The sequence below is a fragment of the Agelaius phoeniceus genome, chromosome 2 (genome assembly GCF_051311805.1).
Source record: "Agelaius phoeniceus isolate bAgePho1 chromosome 2, bAgePho1.hap1, whole genome shotgun sequence".
Taxonomy (NCBI): Eukaryota; Metazoa; Chordata; class Aves; order Passeriformes; family Icteridae; genus Agelaius; species Agelaius phoeniceus.
Genome location: NC_135266.1, coordinates 26,637,491 through 26,652,625, shown reverse-complemented (window position 1 = coordinate 26,652,625; position 15,135 = coordinate 26,637,491). Strand labels below are relative to the sequence as shown.

The following is a 15,135-nucleotide window of genomic DNA, read 5'->3' as shown; positions in this document are numbered from 1 at the left end:
TGATGAGTTATACGTGCTTAAAGCAGATCCCAGTGTACAGTTTTGTATTTTAACTTGTAAATCCCCATAAAATGTATTAATATGCTTGAAGTTATCTGTATATTAAATACCAAAACTCATAAAACTGGAAGTGTAACTGGAAATCTAACTTTCCATACAAAAAGGCAGGTGAGGAAATAGTAGTAATTCTTCCCATTGTGGCTTTTCAGTACTTAAAGAGAGCTTTAGAAAAAGGTGGAGAAAGCAGGATCAGATAATAATAGGGCAAGGGGGAATGGTTTTAAATTAAAATAGGGGACACTTAGATTAGATGTCAGGAGGAAATGTTTTACTCAGAGGATAGTAAGGCAGTGGAACAGGCTGCCCAGAGAAGTTGTGGGTGCCCTGTCCCTGGAAGTGTTCAAGGCCAGGTCAGGATATCTGAGAGGTCCCAGACTTGGTTTGAAAGAGCAACCCTGCCATCACTGCTAGTAATGTATTCAAATTGTAAATCAGTCTTATTAAAAACATTTGCTATATATTTTATTGGAATTTGAGTTGTCCTAATTTGCAGGTATTGCTTTTTTTGAAGACTTTCTCCTATTCTGTTGAAAAGCCCACAATACCTGGTGTGTTTTCTCTATGAATTTTTTGACTTTACTTTTCATTTTTCTTGCATAAATGCTACAAATAAAGAGGTTCCTTACAGAACTCAGTTTTTCTAAATATGACCTTTTCTTTCATCTCTTTTCCAGTTCTTCAACTTTCTGCCTGAATTGTAAATATCAGAGCTGGGTGGAGTTTTTTAACCTCAATTTTGCTAATGTCATAATCAGAGATGATTTATTCTCTCTTCAGTAGTGAATATATCCAAGGATTGCTCTGGCTTTTTTGAGCTATGATGTGCTTACTCTGGATTTTTATTGTATTTGCAACTTAAGATAGTGCAAAATTGAGTTTTTTCAAAAGTTCAACTCTATTAAGTGTTTGGTTTTTTAAAATATGTCATGGTAGAAAGAAGCACTGACAGCAGGCTTTGATACTGTTTCAAAATATTGTATAATGCACATGCAGCACAGTTAGCAACATAAAGAATGTGTTGGTGTAAGGAGATGTGCTTTGGGAGTTAAGGAAATTTAAATGAAGAAAATCATGTACAGTAGTAACTTTTGTCTACCTCATTGTACAAGATGTGAGTGTTTAGTTTGAGAGAGATGCTTAGAAAATGCAACCTTGGTTGCACTAGAACTATATGTGCTGGTCCAGCTCTCTGTTTTAAGGTGCATCTGTCTCAGTCTAAAGTCATGTGCTCAGTGGGCCCCACGGTGTGACTGTAGCATTCTTGTGAAAAGCTGATGAAAGTGTAAGAATGGGGTTCTTTTTAAGCATGAGAGGATATCACTGCTGTGTTTTGTCCTGAGGTGTTAGGAATAACTTGTCAGTGTGGTCAACTGATAAAATACCTATTCTTCCTAATCCCATGGAGGAGTTAAAAACACAGATCCAGGAATCCTTATTCAGCTGAAGTCATCAGTCATTAGGACTCATTATACAGTTGTAAGCTTTTTTTTTAAGTTTGTTTCCTCAACAGGCATGATAAGCAGTTGTCGTTTTCAATGCTTGTTCTTGCATTTCCTCTCTGTTTGAGGACATTGGTGATAAAAGTCTGTCAAAGGGTTTCCTGAGTTAAAAGCCTTGGCTCCTGGTTCAGCCCCATAAGCTGCAGATTTCTCCAAAGCACGCAGCTCTTTGGACAGGCACAATTCATGGGGTGCAACGACTGAAGTCAGACCAGGCTATTTGGAAACAGCCATGTGGGAATATTTTGTGTGTACAGTGTCTGTCAGCTCAGTGATACTGTGAAGAAACTGCTATCCACAAACGTAGCCATTCCAATGGCAGCAGATATGAAGAGGGGAGAGAGGGAAGAGAGGAGAGCTGGCCAACAGTATTTTGCTCAGTGATATCTAAGCTATATGGGAGTGCTTTGGTATCTATAACTTTAAGCTGGACTAGTTTTAAATTATGCAAATGTCTCTACTGAGCAACACATAATAGAACTGGTGCATAAATAAATAATTAAAATAGCCAATTTCATTCTCTGTAACTAGAATGTCTGAAAGTTGCATTTGTGTTTTCCAATCACATGCTGCTAACGTCAGTTTGTTTCTCTGAGGGGTTATACATTTAGTCTTTGCTTCTTTGTATTTCGTCCCTGTCTTCTGTAATGTCTGGAAGGATGACATCTTTGCCTGCCTTTCCATTGTGTTTCTAATTAACAAGCATCCTTCTTCAGTTTCCAAATGGCAGGTAGCTACTACATCTGCTCAGAATCCCACTGTGCTCTGGGAAATGCAAATGGGAAACCAAAGGCTCTTTCAGCTCCCTGGGATCTATTTTCCAAGTTTGGGACTAGAAGCAAAAGATGAATACAGGCAGATGGCATTATGTAGAAACAGACACTGCTTTTTTTGTGCTGCTGGAAAGGTGTTAATAGTAAGTCATATCTCAAGATACATTACTCTAAATTCTGTGTCAATATCAACCAATAAGGATCTATAAAATGCTTGCATTCCCGTTTTTTTAAGATAGTTCAGCCATCCACAATAAATTTTATTTCCTTATATTTTCTTAAAGCCAATGTTCAGTTGTGAATGATACAGCTAATGCTGGTTGTTGTGTGAGTTTAGGACAGAAGTTCAGTCAGTTTAATTTGAAGGAAGAGATAAAATATAGCTTGAGTCTGTTGCTTGGTTTGTTAGATTTTTTTTTTTTCTGTTCCCTGGAAAATTAGGAACTTGTGCTTTGAAAATGGTATAGTTAAGAGGTTTTAGCTTGCCATTTAACCACATATCTGTAGGATATCACTCTGGCCAGGACACCTGCAGGGGTCACTCTGGCCTGATACTGCAAAAAGAATTGGAAGCACTCTTGGGTTTCCTCCTTTTCCTGTTGTGGCTTTCTGATTTCTTCCCAAATGTACATTGTTCAGCTTTTAATGTAAGGCTCCTGATGTAGATACTTAGAAGACACAAAAGCTGGTATGTTTTAAGTATTTGTATTTTTCCCCTACAAATGCACATGATGGAATCTGTTTTGGGTTTGACTTGAAATGTAGGAAATGTAGAACAGAGTGCTTTTCATGAAATTCTGTTCATGGAAGCCTCTGAATTTTTGTGCCATCTCTTAGGCCTGCTCTATTTCCCTCCTGGATTCCAGTGAGGTGTGGTAGCAAATGGTATCTCCAGCAAGGAGACATTCTTGAATGGTGCTTGGTGGTATAAAAATGAACCATTTCTGCTACTGTGAGAGAAGAGAGAACATTATCATGATCTCACACACACACACCACAGTTCTCATGGACATTATAAACTTATTCTTGTGAATAAAGTACTTTGCATTATGTAGACTGTGAGAAAAATTAAATCAACCAGTTTATAACTTTCCAGTTGGTTTGGAACTCCAAGACAAATCATTCTGTTCCAGGCTGGGCTCTGTATCCTCTTGAAATAATAGAAATGCTGGAAGATAAGCAGCAGAGCTGAGGTCTTGTTTTGGGTATTTTTGTAACACTTACAGATATAGTTCCATAGGAATATGTGTATTTAACCTGACATATACACAACAGACTGGAAGGATTTTTTTTTTTAACTTGTGTAGCTCCTGACTCCTAGAGATAATTTAAGACTATAAGAGTATTGCTTCTTAAACTTTTATTTTTGGAACCTCTTAATCTATTTGTAACAGAGAACAAGGTCATGGAGTCCCTACAAGCTTTATCCTTATTTCCTGCAAATCTTATTACTGTTCTGGAGCACAAGCAGCCAGTTATGTCTTAGTCCTGGGCATTGTGGTAAGGTCCAGAGGTGCTACCTATTGTGACAGGGAGACAGTGAAATGTAGTGTTAGGAGTGTCTCTGCCAGGACAGCTTTCCAGCTCAGTGACTGCACGCCACAGGCAGTGCAGTGTTAGCAGCAAAAAGCCCTTTGAACAAGGGAAAAGGTCCCTTCATGTGGTCACCTGTGTTGTACAGTAGCAATAAAGTAGCTGGCAGCTGGTGAAGCTGGCTTTTCCTGTTTGCTGCTTGACTCCAAGAGGCAGCAGCTGATGATCCCAACAGAACCACAGGGCTACACTGCTGTTCAGGGTCAGGGCTTTGATGAGGAAGGAGCACTTGGCAGGATGAATTCCATGTGGGATCCTGCCCACATTGCCCTCTCTAACACTCTCAGGCACTCCTAAACTTAGCAAGGCATCCAAAATCCATAGGCAGGTACTCAGAACAGACTGGGCAAAGCACACAGGTAAGCAATAAAGAGAAAGCTGAGAGGAAAGTACAGAAAGCCTTGGGTCAGTTTACAGAAGCACTTGAAAATGCCAAATTGCATATTGAGAAACTTGATTTTCATCTAGGTATTTTTCTGGAATTTAGTAATAAATTAATAATACAATAATAATTTATAAGGCAATATTTAATTTCTTGCCTTCCAGAAAATGTGATGAAAAATAATGTCATTTGTGATCACCTAAAAATTATCACTTCTGTTTGACCATTTGAAGGAAAATAGGAAACAACCTGGCTATATACTTTTTTTCAGGGGAATGATATTTTGTCAGAGGACATTCCTATAAACCACCTAGATCAACAGATATCAACAATATAATTAGCCTATTTTTTTAATTAGTAAGTGGCAGATTGAGAGCAGTTACTGACTCAGGTTTGTTCTGGGTCATCAACTGCTCAGTATTTTGCCAGATTATTGAGAGGGGAAAAGATAATTAAGATGCTAATTTAACGTGGATCATGCAAATCTAAAAATTTCAAACAATTTGTAAGATGTAAGATATGTAAGGAATATAAACCTAATGTGTTTCCATGGTAGATGAGTAAAAATAATCGCCTGCACTGTATTTTCTGAAAAACAGCTTTGTGGTGTGGGGGAGAGGTAGGCTTGTGTAGACTTGGTTATAAACAAGGATATTTTGACTTCTGGGCAGAGCAGCCAATTATAAAATATTAGGAAAGTAGGGCACACAGTGAAGCATTTGCAGCAAGGGAGCGCTGCAGGATTTTTGCATTTCCAGAAGGCTTAATGACTGGGAATCCCTAGTAAATAAGGAGGGAACAGAAGAGCCATGTAGGTTAAATGTTACCAAGCACTTAGGCACTGAACCAAATTACAAAATCATTTTCCCTAGTGAAACCAGACGTGGACTGTGAAAGGTGTTCCTTGTAAGTGATCTGTGGGTAAGTTTTGCACAAATATAAGGTCCTCCAGGAATGTTTCTGAAGGATTTCCAAAATGTGGCTTTCCTAATTTGAGGAGCTAATCTTATATATATACATTTATGTATAAAAGTATATATACAGGAAAAATAAATAGAAAATTGTAATTACATATTAATTATGTGTAATAATTATAATTAATACCTACATAAACTATAATTAACATACAACAATTACATGTAAATATGTCTTGGGTGCAGATTCTTTTAACCTAACTTCTGTTGTGAACTGGCAGCTAATATCATGAAAACGCCTGCTACTCAGTTTTTGGCATTTGCATAAATAGTTAATCACTCCTCCCACTGGTTCTGCAGCAGGGCTGGGCTGAGCATTGCAGTGCTGTGTCCCAGGGCACATGGGAGCTGCTCCTGCTCCACGAGGAACAGCAGGGGGCTGCCCCAGATAGATGAATGGTCCCTTTTTTCTTCCTTTCCAGCAGTACAATCTAACAGACTTGAATGAACGTTTAATTTACACCAAAGCTTCCTGGCTGCTACAGTAATTTGTGGAGTGATGTATCCATGTTGTCTGTCTGTTAACTTTTTCTTCCCAGCTCTCAAAGAGCTGGGTATGTGTCCAGTTGTGTTCCTGAGATCGTGACATTTACTTTGCTGTACAGATTAAAAATAGCAGCTGCTGTTGGTTTCAGCATATCAGATGATTGCAGCAGAGCAATGAGTGGGCTGCTGGCCTTCCTCCTGAGGACATTTGCCAGTGGTAACTTGAAGATTTCATTACTCACGTGTTTCAGGAGCACAGATAAAGAGGAAAAAAATGGTTTTAGGATGTATGAGAGGAGGAAGGATAGGAAGGGGAAAGGGCTTGTTCTGCTACTTGTTATTTGAGGTGTGATTAGATTTTATTTGCATTAAAGCAGGAAGTGAAAAAAAAATTAAAAATTAAAAAATAATACATTAAAAATATGTGCTCAGCCAATTAATGTTACTTTTACTGCATTCCAGTTCAAAAATGAGCACAGCACTAATACAACATATGCAGAAAGAGAGGGTTTTGTGTTGGCTCTGAGGTCATGGTGTGTTTTCAGTAGACTTTTCCACAGGATTACTTGTGTTTAGGCTGTTGGAGCTTTCCCTACAAGCAATTGAAAGGCAGATGGTTAAAGAATTTTTTGAGTGGCAGTGACTGTTAGGTCTGTAGAGGAGTTTTACATCTCAGTCTTCAGGGGGAACAAAGGATCCCAGACAGAAAGCTAGGTTCCTAAAGATTGAATGTGATGCTCTGTAGTACCATTAAAAACTCCTGTAGATGTTCTAGAGTTTGTTTAGAACATTGTTTTAGAGCAAATGTAGAGCAAATAACTCATGGGGTGGGAAGTCTGTTCAGGTAAACCACTGGCACAGGAAAGAGTGGAATATTAAACTGCTCTTGTGAAATTACAGAAATTTAAGTGGTTATAGATGTACTGCATAGTTTGGATGCATTTTTAAACTTACCTGTGCCACTGGGAAGTTTTCTTGGAATTATTTCAGGCAAATAGACTCCTCTCTGATTCCTTCACCTCTATATGAACCATTGGCCTATGCTGGGTGTCTGGGGCCATTGGCAGAAACCAGTTAAGACAGAGAAACCTGAATTGCAGCTTTCCAGAATCAGTGAAGGAAAGAAAGGCATAGAAAGGCACTTGTGGTACCACTGGTTCCTTTCCATAAACCAAGGTTAACAACATAGGTCTTGTCAGCAAAGTGCTCATGAACTATCCTAAGTTGCTTCCCGGGACTGGAGTGGCCAAATACAGCTTAAATGTTTCTCTCAACATATAAACCCAAAATATTATTTTCTTAAACATCTGTGTAATTCTTGTGTCATACTACTGGGGCATTTGAATACTTATGAATTGAAACATCTTTTTCTTCCCTTAAATATACCCAAAGCTACTCATTTATAGAGCTGAGATACTTGTTATTCTGCCTGCACCTTGGTAATGAAAATGCTTACCCTGACAAACAGGCTGTGGACTGACAGCCAGAGTGCTCTGTTGTTCTTAATTGTGAATTTGCCAGTTACTGTAGTGACCACAAATGCAGGAATGTAGGTCTTATTTCAGTCCCTGTCTTGCAGGTAAATTAAGTGGGAAGAGATGTTGCCTGAGGGATCTGTCATTCACTTCTTTTCAGAATTATTCGATGAAAAGTGTGATTTTCTTGGCTCAGAGAAAGGAGAGAAAAACTCCTACCTTAATGGCTAGGTCACTCCTAGGAAGATGGGGAGTATCCAGCATCCTTGCACAGCTGATGCTCTGGGGAATTTGCATTTCTAGTTGGACTGGACCTGGTCTAAAGGCTACAGGTTATTGTGGTGGTTTGGGTTTTCTGTTACCTCTCTGGGTGGAGAGTTGTGCAGCTCCCCACACAGGAAGGAGGTGGTGCTTATATTGAACTATTTAAACTTTTGTAGTTTAAGCTAGGAGTCAAAAACCACCTCAACAATCCTTCCTTGGGAAGGAAGAATGCATTGCCAAAAAACATCAGAGAGAAAGAAGATACTTCAAAGGCATGAATGAAGTGTTTGTACAGAGGGATCAGCCTGGCTGAAAGAGCAGCACTCTACAACCACAGTGCAGAGATCTTTGTGCTGTGGGTTAATTTACTTCACCTTGGGATTCCTGGGCTCAGAGTGCCTTTATACATTCAGCTGCAGAGGACATTCTCTTCAATTTCATGAAAAGATCATGTGCACAGATTCCTGAGTTTTATTTCTTCTCTCCAAGATTATTACAGTCCTGCAATGTTGGGCCTGAAAACTGATCAGGAAGTCCTTGGAGAACTTGTGAAAATGAAAGTTCCAGCTGTGGCAGAGCTGATGGAAAGACATGGAGTCATGTGGACCCTAGTGGTGTCACGCTGGTTTATATGCCTGTTCATTGACATTCTTCCAGTGGAGGTAACTGGTAACATAAAGTTCTCTTACTACACTCCTGATTATTTAATTTGTACTGCTTTAGTAATTGCTTACTGGAAATCAAGGTTAATCTGAATTCTCTCCTTTACTGCAGACTGTGCTCCGAATATGGGATTGTTTATTCTATGAAGGGTCAAAGATCATCTTCCGTGTGGCCTTAACATTGATTAAGCAAAACCAAGCTTTTATTTTGGAAGCCACAAATTTCCCTGATATTTGTGATAAATTTAAGCAGATCACCAAAGGAACATTTGTAACAGAGTGTCACAGCTTCATGCAGGTAAATTCTCAGCAGCTTTTAGTCATTCCAAATTAAAACCAAGACTGACTTAGAAATGTTTTTCACTGAGCAAAAGATGGATAGTTAGGAGAAACCTAGCTGTTAGGATTGTTTTTTAAATAAGAAACTCAAACCTTTCTAATACATATAGTAAATAGTCTATATTTCATAATTATTATCAATTAATATTATATTTAATAGTTATTATCTAATTGTATATATATAAATCAACCCACATTAACTGTCATACAGGGAAGAAAATTCTTTGTGCCCTTTTTACCAGTTAAGGCAGGAACTCTGATGAGAAGATAATTTCAGTGCATTTTTCCAGTGAACTGTGGATATTGATCCTGTGCAGTTCATTTTCAGATGAACTGTAAATACAGTATTGTAGAATAAACACAAAGTGAATTTTAAATTTGCACTGATAATTGGCTGTAGTGCCTGAACACACAGCATTCTGTGTAGAACAAGATGGTGCTGGCAGTTCTTATTTCCAGACAAAAACCCATGAAGTTCAATGTCCAAGTGCTATGACAGTCTGCAAGCTAATTTCTTTTAAGTTATTAATACAATGGGTGCCACATCAGTATAAAACATTAGATTCAGGGCTTATCTCAGAAGATGGAAACATAAAAGGTGGTAGCTGCAAAACAAGTAACAGGAGCACATCTGTCATAAATCACTTGGTCAACTCCACTATCATTGTTTGCTCAGTGTGCACAAACCCATGTACTAGTGGGTCACATTTACCCCTCAAAGTGTTTCATGCTCACGACACATCTCTGTGCCTGGGTCAGTCACAGTAGGATGTCATTTATACTTTCATTATTGTTCATAGAGAAGAAAAATTAGCTTAACTTACTAACACTTTGAAGTCTTTTAATTAAAGGAGCAAGAGAAAATCACAGGTACAGCTTTAATTTAGAAGAGAGATATTTGAGGGGTTTTTTTATTCCACAAACAGTTTAGAATAAGAATTTTATTAAAGGTTAACTGCCGTAAGAACACCTGTTCAGAGGCTGATGCTAACACTTGTCTGTGAAGAACTTCCCTCCCCCCTTTTTAATTGTGGTAAATTTTATACCAGCTAGATTTAGAAAATCATCCACCTTTTTCTTGAGTTACCCTGAGTAAAAAAGAATTTTAACTGTTATTTACTATAATAATGGGGCTTTGAAGACCCAGTTAGATAAACAATTTAGGTTAGGTTGTTCTGTAATTTTGAAATTTTCGTGCTTGGATGTTTCCTGGGTTGGGTTTTTATTAGTAGCAGTAGAGGTGATGGCAGGTATCTTTGTGCCTCCTCCCCCAGAGGAGAACCTTAGCCTTCAGTTTGAAGGTTTCTTTGCCAGAAAGCTGTTCTGAGCTGGTTCAATTACAGTCTCATCCCAAGAGCTGTCATTTTAACAGCTCCAGAGAATTGAGGTGCCCACACACCTTAACTGTAGCTTAAAGTACATAAACCTGTAGCTTTGCTTCACAGTTTTGTTCACTCAGAAGTTCTAGGTGAAGTAGTGGAAACAAATATATTGTTCTTGAACAACGAGTGAAAACAAAGGAAAAAACTAACTGAAGACGTATGCTGGCATTCAGCATGCACCAAGTCCTTACACCAAGTCCTTGCATCTGTTACTGCCCTGGGAAGCCTGGTACACAAGAGGAGCAAAGGTAGTGTTGTGAGGGATTAAAACTGATTTTTTGCAGTAGGAAGACACTGGTGTCTTTGTGTTCCAGAGCCTGAACCACCCTCTGCTGGCACCACACAAGAAGCACACTGGTGCTTTGTCACATTACCCAGGACAGTTTTATATGTTCTAAATATGCCACTTTCTGCCACCAGCCATCTAAAATAATCTCAACTAGACACACATTCAAACCAAATTTTCTGTTGTTGCTTTTGTGTAACTTACTGCACTTGTTATGAGCTGCAGGTTTACTGTGTGTTTACAGCCCAGTAGATGAAGATGTTACCCTGTTATAGGCAGGCCAAAGAGCAGTGAGCAATTTCACAGTGTGGACATGGAAGCAGGGATTTCACACCTCAGAGAATTATGTGAGAATTCTAGCATGCTGTCCAAAGCCAGCATTTTAACTAATTTTCTTCTTTTGCCGTCAGAAAATATTCACTGATCCTGGAAGCTTATCCATGGCAACAATCAACAAACTCCGAGAGACTTGCAGGGAGAAGGTGCTTTCTCAGGGATAACATGCCAGATGTAACCAGGTGGTCAGATACTACAGCAATTGACACATTCCTCTATTTGCACTGATTAAAGCACACTTTAAGCTTTCCATGAATTAATTGACACTTGACCAATTTTTCCTGCCTTTCAAGTAAGTGTGTTAACACTTTGTACTGTATGTCAAATTTGATAACTGGAAGTGGTGGTTCTGTTACTGTTTGTTGGTGGTGTGTTGTTTTTATTTTTTAAGGATTAAGGTGTCTTCAGACTAGAATGTGATCAATGTCAGGACCCTCCTTTTAAATAAATAGTCCCAGGGAATTTTGTAATATTAAAAGCAAACAGATGTATAAAATTATGTATTACTGTGTTAACTGTGACACCATTACAATTTGTACAAAATAAATTAATTTAATTTGTCAGAACCTGTTTCGTGGTGTAGAGAGTAAATTATGTGATCTGAGTCCTGACTGCCAGTCATTGGATGCAATACAAGCATCTTTTTCCTCACTCTCTCACTTAAGGAACTCAAATAGAGCAAAGTGCAGGGCAAGAGAGCAATCAGCGATGGTCACAAGCAGTTATCTATGCAGTGTGACATAGAGTAGCTGTAGTGCAATTCGCCCACACCCGTGGCCCTAAAAATTTGAGGAGAAACACTTGTAAAGACATCCACGAACAGACTTCTTTGACTGGGGAAGACACGGCACAGTTTCTAAGTCTGTATTGGCACCGGGCCACTTCCAGCCCTGCTGGGGCCAGGAGTCTGGGAATTGCTTTCCTGTCCGTACAGAGCCCTCTCGTGGCCAAATTCTCTCCTTCCAGCTGGGGAAAGGAGAGACGACTGGAGCACTTTGTGGGGTTTTATGTTCCATGTGCAAACAACTACTTTGGAAAGCCTCAACTTAACAGCACCTCATGCTCTCTTCATTGCTTGTGCGACGTGGCTTCCCCCTATCTTGCACATTGAGATTTTTTCATTCCTCAGCAGAAAAAAAAATCCCCTTTTTCAGAGGAAGTAGAGGATTGCTCTTCTAGACAACTCAAGACTGCTACTCAACAGTGATTCTGAGCTATCCTAACCTTTATGGTACCAGGCATACACTTTTTCCTCAAGTACTGAATTATAAGGACAGTAGCAGTAACATACTCTTAGCATGGCAGCAGGTGTTGGAAAACACTATTCACTAATAGGAAAATTCATCTTCCAGTTATACCTTCAAGATCGTGGGGCATTGGTCCAAAGCCAGCCTTACTGGCCTGCATTAGGTTCTCTTGCTCAGGAGTGTTCTGTGCAATGCTGTGGTGTGCGCCAGATCCTGCCCTGCAGAGCTGGTACTGTTACCACCAAAGCCTTCCTGCAGGAGCGAGTCAGGGAAGCTTTAAACACCCAGGTTCATTTCCAGCACATAACAAGGCACACAGCCCTCAGCAGATGTGAGTTTCCTACTTTGTGGTAAGAGGCCAACTTCAGAATCAAACATGAAATATCATTTACAGTCCTTACACTAAGAGCCTGAGCAGCACTGTCAGGAAGTGAGGCTCAGGCAGGCAGACTGGTACAGCAACATGTCTCAGAAGTGACAGTTTAAAGAGTTAACTCCTCCAGGTCTCAGGTTACCAACACATAGCTTTCCTTGTTTCCAAACACAAAGTGCAAAACGAACCTGATTCTAACACACACACACAGATTAAGGTTTTCCTTTGTGCCACAAAGAAAAAACTTAAGCACTTCTTTAACTCCACACTAATGATTGTCTCAAGCTTCCCAAGTATTTCCAAACCATGACTTCAGCCCTCAACAAATGGTTTTAAGAGTGATCAGCAATACTAAGAAATACAGAAAAAAAAGTGTCTTTATTAGCATTGTTACAGGCAATGCATACATAAGAACTGATCCTTAAAGTGTACAACCCCCCAGCCAAGTTTAAAGCAATAGAATCAGCAGATTGAGATCTATATTGTACACATGTGCAGTAACAGGATCTCTCTGAACCTTCCAACAGAACAGACTGAAATAACTTTACAAAAAAAAGTAAATAAAAATAACACCCATTTTAAAAAAGTACCAGCTCCTAACAAGCTGGCAGAGCATCAAAAATATCAAACAGGGGAGTTGTCCAATCATACAGAGTTCCTGTAAGGTTTGAGTATTGCGTCTTTCACACCCTGCATGTGCCAGGCATTGAGTTTAAAGCTTAGTAAAAAATACACACCTAAGAGATAAGGTGAAGTTCAGGTTTTAGATTTCAATTTTGTCAGTTGTTACTAAAATTTTTTCAAATGCATCATCAGTATACTTAACATCATCGCTCAATGGCAGCGGTGCAAATAATGAACCTTTTCCCTTTGTTAAGAGTTCTGAAATTGAGTCAGAGTTAGCAACATCCCTCTCTGGAATCTGTAGCTGACATAATCTTACACCAATTCCAAAAAAGCACCCTTAAAAACTTTTAGCTTGTTTCTAAGTGGGTAAATATTAAAACTAGTTAGCAAAATTAAACACCAGAATCTTCAGAAGTTATTTTTGTGCATAGTTAAATGCTGCAAGATGATTTCACATTTAATAAAGCAGACTTTAAAGAAGCAATTTGCAAGAAAAGATGTTACCTTACAATATCAACCAGTTCAGGGGAAATGTAGGGGGATTTTTTTCCCCCAGCCTCTTGCAATTGCTTTTCATCTATGCTGGATTTTAGTGCAAGTAATTAAATTGTTTGATATCCAGCATGGCTCCTCTTTCTGCCAATCAAGTAAGCAATCAAGACAATTAGAACAAGACCAGCAAGGGCTGCACCAACTATTATAGGGATCAGCATGTTATTTTCATCCAGTTGACATTCTTCCACTGAAGAGAGAGAAAAAGATCCATGTTAGGTACTAGTGCACCAACAGATGGCTACATCCAGAACTTCAGCATTCTGCTCTCAGCATGTCAATAAAACTGGCTCAGCTAGCTTGTCAACAATGAAAAGGAAGCCAGGTCCACTAACTATGATCATTTAGGATGAAGTCTTTCTAGCACCAGCTGTATACACAATATGGAGATTATACTGATTGTATCCTCCTCAAGAGCTGTTAGTTACACACAAATTTAGCCATCATAAATATCCACATGACCCTTCCCACAGGCATTTTGCTTTCATCATAGTCACAAGGGACAGGTTTGCCCCTTTCACACATCTGTCTGCCCACAGTTTGGAGGGAAAGGTAGCACCCTTCCTTACCTCTTTTCTGGACCATCAGGAACAAGTCCAAGTTGTTTCACAGCTTTTTACACACTTCTCCCACTAGCCTCAACTTGGACATCTTAATCAGCCCCCACATCATCTGTAGTGGGGCACGCAGAGGCTAAGCATAGCACCCACAAGCTGACATTTGACTACAGAATGTTGTATTTATATCTAAGTATACTTCACAAATCTTGGATTTGACAGGGGCTGCCAAATGCAAATCTCTTACCTGGCCCAAATTTGTCTCCATCAATCTTGAAAATCTGGACCTGAACATTAAATACATTGAGAAGGGCTTGGTCCGAGACCTGCAGATTCTCCTCAGAACTGCACTTGTAGGAGTTCCCTACTGAAGCTCTCAGCTCACTCATACTGTTGTTTGATGCTTCAAATTTTGGATCTGTGTAAGAGAAACTCTTATTAATCTCTTATTAAGAGAAACTCAATTAATTATATAAATCTGAAGAGCAGGAGCTATAAGTCCATAGAGCCATAATTTGATACACTCATCCCCAACATTTCTTACACATTATTTAATGCAAACTACCTTTAATATTTAAAGTAATCACAGTAGATTTTTTAGAAGTCCTTACTTTTTGCTTCAGAAGGCAGGGTTGTGCTTACACTCACACCTTGCAGAAAGAATTTTTCAGCACTTGCATTCTTTAAAAAAAAAAAAAAAACAAAAACCAACAAATCAGTAGTTGTCATTTAGGATGACGATGATGATGTACAACATAAACTGTTCATGTTCATGTTCCAATCTGCATACATTTTGAGAAAGGTTTTTAAAATGTAGAACCACAAATGGGATTAGCATCCAGAGGAGGTGTTTAGTTGGACTTTAGGAGAGAAAAGCTACAGAAAGTATGCACCTTAAGGAAGATTATTTTGTGAGAGGGCAAAGAGCCAGAGAAAGGAGGCCCTGACACCCTCAAACTGTTGACTTGACTTCCACACTGCAGGCATAGTCCCACCCATTGCTTCAGCAGCCTACTTGCACTGAACTTGGTACCCCACAGAGCTGTAGAGTCATTTAATAGCAACGGCTCAACGTGATCAGCAAAAAAAGGAGCATGAAGTTCTGACAAACAGTGGATTCAGTCCTCAAAGGTATGCAGCTCCAATACAACACCTGGGGCAGGGCTGTGGGAAACAGGATTCCTAACCATCATAGGAGACCAGAAGACAAGCACACTTGGCCTTTGGGCTGTACACAGAATATTAATGAGAACTTAAATCCAGCTCCA

General features: G+C 39.2%; 2 protein-coding genes across 4 annotated transcripts in view; one reads left to right on the top strand and one right to left on the bottom strand.

Annotated features, from left to right (window-relative positions):
* The window catches only part of GRTP1 (growth hormone regulated TBC protein 1), a 34,542-nt gene extending 23,465 nt beyond the window's left edge, over positions 1–11,077 (top strand). For all 3 annotated transcript variants that reach the window (XM_077173347.1, XM_077173346.1, XM_054654338.2), the window contains 3 exons: positions 7,996–8,168; positions 8,281–8,466; positions 10,586–11,077. In XM_077173347.1, coding sequence (XP_077029462.1) covers positions 7,996–8,168; positions 8,281–8,466; positions 10,586–10,675 — 449 coding nt within the window. In that variant the 3' untranslated portion in view covers positions 10,676–11,077. The remainder of the gene's footprint in view (positions 1–7,995; positions 8,169–8,280; positions 8,467–10,585) is intronic.
* Positions 11,078–12,490: 1,413 nt separating this feature from the next.
* The window catches only part of CUL4A (cullin 4A), a 57,946-nt gene continuing 55,301 nt past the window's right edge, over positions 12,491–15,135 (bottom strand). Inside the window, exons 23-25 of the mRNA XM_054654706.2 lie at positions 14,479–14,548; positions 14,115–14,285; positions 12,491–13,500 (exon numbers count right to left, since the gene is read on the bottom strand). Coding sequence (XP_054510681.2) covers positions 13,361–13,500; positions 14,115–14,285; positions 14,479–14,548 — 381 coding nt within the window. The 3' untranslated portion in view covers positions 12,491–13,360. The remainder of the gene's footprint in view (positions 13,501–14,114; positions 14,286–14,478; positions 14,549–15,135) is intronic.